The sequence below is a fragment of the Anabrus simplex genome, chromosome 9 (genome assembly GCF_040414725.1).
Source record: "Anabrus simplex isolate iqAnaSimp1 chromosome 9, ASM4041472v1, whole genome shotgun sequence".
Taxonomy (NCBI): domain Eukaryota; kingdom Metazoa; phylum Arthropoda; class Insecta; order Orthoptera; family Tettigoniidae; genus Anabrus; species Anabrus simplex.
Genome location: NC_090273.1, coordinates 6,646,434 through 6,652,433, shown reverse-complemented (window position 1 = coordinate 6,652,433; position 6,000 = coordinate 6,646,434). Strand labels below are relative to the sequence as shown.

At 41.7% G+C, this 6,000-nt stretch overlaps 1 protein-coding gene across 1 annotated transcript in view; it reads left to right on the top strand.

The window, feature by feature from the left end:
- The first annotated feature begins 608 nt into the window (after nucleotides 1-608).
- Nucleotides 609-6,000, top strand: part of BBS8 (tetratricopeptide repeat protein 8) — a 76,883-nt gene continuing 71,491 nt past the window's right edge. The window contains exon 1 of the mRNA XM_067153534.2: nucleotides 609-726. Coding sequence (XP_067009635.1) covers nucleotides 625-726 — 102 coding nt within the window. The 5' untranslated portion in view covers nucleotides 609-624. The remainder of the gene's footprint in view (nucleotides 727-6,000) is intronic.

The window sequence follows — 6,000 nt, the reverse complement described above, 5'->3', positions numbered from 1 at the left end:
AGCGACCGGAAGTCATGAAGAGCGACCGGAAGTCATAAAGAGCCGTCTGCCCTAAACCGGATGAACGAATGAACGAACGAACCTCGAGCGGAGAGCGGCCTCTGACTTCCTGGCTCGCTCCTACCTTCCCGCTCCCAAGAGTCGACTCTTTTGAACGACTCTCAGTTAGAAGCGGGAGCGAATGAGCTAGCTCCCTCAAAAGAGCTAGTTCGACCCATCACTAGCACTGACTGAATGCGAGAAGAGGCTAGACTGGGCAGTCTATAAAAAAGAAAGCGGCCTCTGTACGTCACGTGATTATCTGAGGCATGGCATTGGCTAGAAATGAACGGGAGTCGATGTGACGAGCTAGCTCTTTAAGAGTCGGCTCGTGCTAGCTCTCAGGGAGCAAGGAGGGAGCTAGCTCATACAAGAGTCGACTCGTATTGAACGACTAGCTCTCAAGGAGCAAGGAGGGAGCTAGCTCTTACAAGAGTCGACTCTCATTGAGAGAGCTAGCTCTCTTCAATGAGTCGTTCAAAATAGTCAGTTCGTTCATGAACGACCCATCACTACGTGAGCGGTGGATCAAAGAAATATTGCCATAACGCGCGGTGTACTTCTACTGTTTTTAACGCTGCAAATATGGATCCATTTTACTTGTCAATAAGTTTGTACCGCAGGCGAAAATATGAGGACTGCGTGTCTATTTGTACCGAGTTACTACAAAAGAACCCATATGACCAGGTTAGTAACTAATATTGTAGTGTGGGTTATGGGGCCAGCATTATATTTGTACATTTAATTATTATTGTTTGACGCTCACATGTGACAGGTTCGGTAGCCTATGTAGGCTACTTCTCATATTTGCCACTAGATAGTGGGATTGAACAAGTAAACACCACCAAAACGTGCAGCGGGCGATTTGACTGCTCGGGGTACGGAATGAATACTGCCAATGAGACTCTCTGTTTTGTTCTTGCATTGTGATAATTTCCCGACGTACTGTTTCATTCAGCCAGTGGTTGAAGGAAATAGTAATAATAATGCTAAGCATTTTATGTCCATGCAGTCAAAGAGTTCCAAAACTCTCTCAGTCTATTTTCAAACATTTTCAGGAACAATAATACACTACAGGCAAGGCTGCATGCTGTTTTTCATTTGAAATGACACACATATGTTGGCTACCTGAATACAAATAATAATAGCTCTGCGAACCATGTGACCTTGCTTGCGTGTCCCAATGATGCAGATAGCCGAGCCGCAGGTGCAACCATATCGGATGGGTATCTGTTGAGAGACCAGACTAACGAATGGTTCATCGAAAGGGGGGTAGCAGCCTTTCGATAGTTGCAAGGGCGGAAGTCTAGTTGAATGACTGATACGGCCTTGTAATAATACTCAACATGGCTTAGCTGTGTTGATACTGCTACACGGCTGAAAGCAACGGGAAACTACAGCCGTAACTACCTTCCGAGGACATGCAGCTCTCTCTGTATGAATGATGTACTGATGATGGCTTCCTCCCGGGTAAAATATTCCGGAGGTAAACTAGTCCCCCATTCGGATCTCCGGATGGGGACTACACGAGAGGGGGCGATCATCAGGAAGATGGATACTGACATTCTGCGAGTCGGAGCGTGGAATGTTAGAAGTTTGAATCGTTGTGGTAGGTTAGAGAACCTGAAAAGGGAGATGGATAGGCTAAAGTTAGATGTAGTTGGTATAAGTGAAGTACGTTGGCAGGAAGAACAAGATTTTTGGTCAGGCGACTACCGAATTATCAACACAAAATCAAACAGGGGAAATGCAGGAGTTGGTTTAATAATGAATAAGAAAATAGGGCAGCGGGTAAGCTACTACGACCAGCATAGTGAAAGAATTATTGTTGTCAAGATAGACACCAAACCAATGCCCACCACAATAGTGCAGGTCTATATGCCTACTAGTTCAGCGGATGATGAAGAAATCGAAAGAATATATGAAGAGATAGAAGATTTAATACAGTATGTAAAAGGTGACGAGAATCTAATTGTGATGGGAGACTGGAATGCAGTGGTAAGCCAAGGAAGAGAAGGTAATACAGTAGGAGAATTTGGATTGGGACAAAGGAACGAAAGAGGAAGTCGGCTGGTTGAATTCTGCACTGAACATAATTTAGTCCTTGCCAATACTTGGTTCAAACACCACAAACGACGGCTGTATACGTGGACGAGACCCGGAGACACTGGAAGGTATCAAATAGACTTCATTATGATTAGGCATAGATTCAGAAACCAGGTGTTGGATTGCAAAACTTTCCCAGGAGCAGACGTGGACTCTGACCACAACTTGTTGGTCATGAAATGCCATCTGAAGTTGAAGAAATTGAAGAAAGGAAAGAATGCAAAAAGATGGGATCTAGACAAGTTGAAAGAAAAGAGTGTGAGGGATTGTTTCAAGGAACATGTTGCACAAGGACTAAATGAAAAGGCTGAAGGAAACACTATAGAGGAAGAGTGGAGGGTCATGAAAAATGAAGTCAGTAGGGCTGCTGAAGAAATGTTAGGAAGGAAGAAAAGATCAACTAAGAATCAGTGGATAACTCAGGAGATACTAGACCTGATTGATGAACGACGAAAATACAAGAATGCTAGAAATGAAGAGGGCAGAAAAGAATACAGGCGATTAAAGAATGAAGTGGATAAAAAGTGCAAGGTAGCTAAGTAAGAATGGGTGAAGGAGAAGTGCAAGGATGTCGAAGGCTGTATGGTCCTGGGTAAGGTAGATGCTGCATACAGGAAAATCAAGGAAACCTTTGGAGAAAGGAAATCTAGGTGTATGAATATTAAGAGCTCAGATGGAAAGCCACTTCTAGGGAAAGAAGACAAAGCAGAAAGATGGCAGGAGCATATCCAACAGTTGTATCAAGGTAAAGATGTAAATAATTTGGTTCTGGAACATGAAGAGGCTGTTGATGCTGATGAAATGGGAGACCCAATTTTGAGGTCAGAGTTTGACAGAGCTGCGAGTGACCTAAATAGGAACAAGGCACCTGGATTTGATGACATTCCCTCTGAATTACTGACTGCCTTAGGAGAAACCAGCATGGCAAGGTTATTTCATTTAGTGTGCAAGATGTATGAGACAGGAGAAGTCCCATCCGATTTTCGGAAGAATGTTGTTATACCTATTCCCAAGAAAGCCGGTGCTGACAGGTGTGAAAACTACCGCACCATTAGTTTAGTATCTCATGCCTGCAAAATTTTAACACTTATTATTTACAGAAGAATGGAAAAACAAGTTGAAGCTGAGTTGGGAGAAGATCAGTTTGGCTTCAGAAGAAATGTAGGCACACGTGAAGCAATACTGACTTTACGTCTGATCTTAGAGGATCGAATCAAGAAGGACAAGCCCACGTACATGGCATTCGTAGATCTAGAAAAGGCATTCGATAATGTTGATTGGACCAAGCTATTTATGATTCTGAAGATGATAGGGATCAGATACCGAGAACGAAGAATTATCTACAATCTGTATAAAAATCAGTCTGCAGTGATAAGAATCGAGGGCTTTGAAAAAGAAGCAGCAATCCAGAAAGGAGTGAGGCAAGGCTGCAGTTTGTCCCCTCTCCCTTTCAATGTTTACATAGAACAGGCAGTAAAGGAAATCAAAGAGAAATTTGGAAAGGGAATCACAGTCCAAGGAGAGGAAATTAAAACCTTGAGATTTGCCGATGATATTGTTATTTTATCTGAGACTGCAGGAGATCTCAAGAAGTTGCTGAATGGTATGGGTGAAGTCTTGGGTAAGGAGTACAAGATGAAAATAAATAAGTCTAAAACAAAAGTAATGGAGTGCAGCCGAACGAAGGCAGGTGATGTAGGAAATATTAGATTAGGAAATGAAGTCTTAAAGGAAGTAGATGAATATTGTTACTTGGGTAGTAAAATAACTAATGATGGCAGAAGTAAGGAGGACATAAAATGCAGACTAGCACAAGCAAGGAAGAGCTTTCTTAAGAAAAGAAATTTGCTCACTTCAAACATTGATATCGGAATTAGAAAGATGTTTTTGAAGACTTTCGTGTGGAGCGTGGCATTGTATGGAAGTGAAACATGGACGATAACTAGCTCAGAAAGAAAGAAAATAGAAGCTTTTGAAATGTGGTGTTACAGAAGAATGCTGAAGGTGAAATGGATAGATCGAATCACGAATGAAGAGATACTGAATTGAATTGGTGAGAGGAGATCGATTTGGCTAAATTTGACGAAAAGAAGAGATAGAATGATAGGACACATCTTAAGACACCCAGGACTTGTGCAGTTGGTTTTTGAAGGAAGTATAGGTGGTAAGAACGGTAGGGGTAGACCAAGGTATGAATATGACAAGCAGATTAGAGCAGATGTAGGATGCAATAGTTACGTAGAAATGAAAAGTTTAGCACAGGATAGAGTGCATGGAGAGCTGCATCAAACCAGTCTATGGACTGATGACTCAAACAACAACAGTACTTATTTATCTGTTAAACCTCCATTTTGATCAAATAAATATTTCAAAAAAATGTGTTTGATTGAAATAAAAAGACTCACACAATAGAATATCTGTCAGAACCAGTTCAGTCCATATGAGACTATTCTATTGGTTTTCTACCACTTTCTCTTAATTTGTCAGCAGTTTTGTAAAATAGTGATTAGGCCTGTTGTGGTGCGCCACGCACCTACATCTACAATCAATACGGGATAGTGTAGTGCTAGATAATGACGTCACGCCAATTTTCAGTATAAATTGGCATGCAGGATGAGCTGCGACACATTGCTGTACGCCAACCAGTCTACACCGTACTCTAGCCACGTAGGGTATCTCCTATTTGAAAATGTGGTCTGGACAGGTGGTTTCACACAGGTTGTGAGGTTTCACTTCTGTATGCGCAAGCGTAACCTTGGAAGGAGCCATTCCCTTTCTTTGCTCTCAGCATTAAAAAAAAAAAAAAAAAAAGGTTTTTTGTTGGGGAGATCTTTTGCCCCTACTTGCACCATGTGATATGAACCTGTGTGTAATTGGAATGGAGGAAGTGTAGAGTGTTGAATGCGAGGAAAGGAACGTTAAGGACAGCACAAACACCCAGTCCCCAGGCCAGGGATATTAATCATTTACAATTAAAAACCCCCTGACCCAGCCGGGAATCGAACCCGGGGCCGCCGGGTGACAGGCGGACGCGTTGCCCCCTACACCGAGGGGGCGGACTGCACTCAGCATACTCATACATCTTCTATGTCCCGTTATAAATTGTACAGAAGTACTTAATTCCTTACTCTTGATTCCATGTGCTTTAAGATACGGCTTCCCTTAATATATGTGTTCTGGCAACGAGTATATTATGGTGAATTAAAGTACACTCAGGAACTGACAACAGTCATTCCCACTAATAAGCATTGTTTAGACACTATTTATCACACAAAATACAAACGAACAAGTTTATTAGCCTAATTCTTTTTCTCTCACTTCTCAGAATGCTACTTATGTTCATGAAGATAATTACATCAGAAATTCTAAGAATCTAGTAATATTAGTCAAGCTTACTTTAGTTTGCTATCTACATGTTAATAAATATGTGAGATTAGAACCAATTATGAAAAACAGCAAGTTAACTTGGTTTCTTGCAAAATTATAATATTGAGATGAATGCAAACCGGTCAAATACTGTTCAGTGACATCAGTTTCTTACACTGAAATGCTTAAGAAATGGTTGAAACTATTTTCTATGCTAACTTTGTGGAAAAGTTCAGTGGGCTTCTAACAAATGGTGATACCCACTTTGGGAGTAATGAGAAGTGGAGATAGTGGCAGCTCCAATCACCACACTGCCTGCTCCCTCGCAGCCCTACACACCTTGATGGTACTTAAATGGTGGTCTTCGGATCTTCATACCTTGGATATGCCCATTTGTGCGATATCATGAAGAAAAATCAACATGATTTCCTGAGGTGCTTTGAATCCAGGGTTGCCGTGCTTTTGGATATAGGCCTACAGGAACTCAGA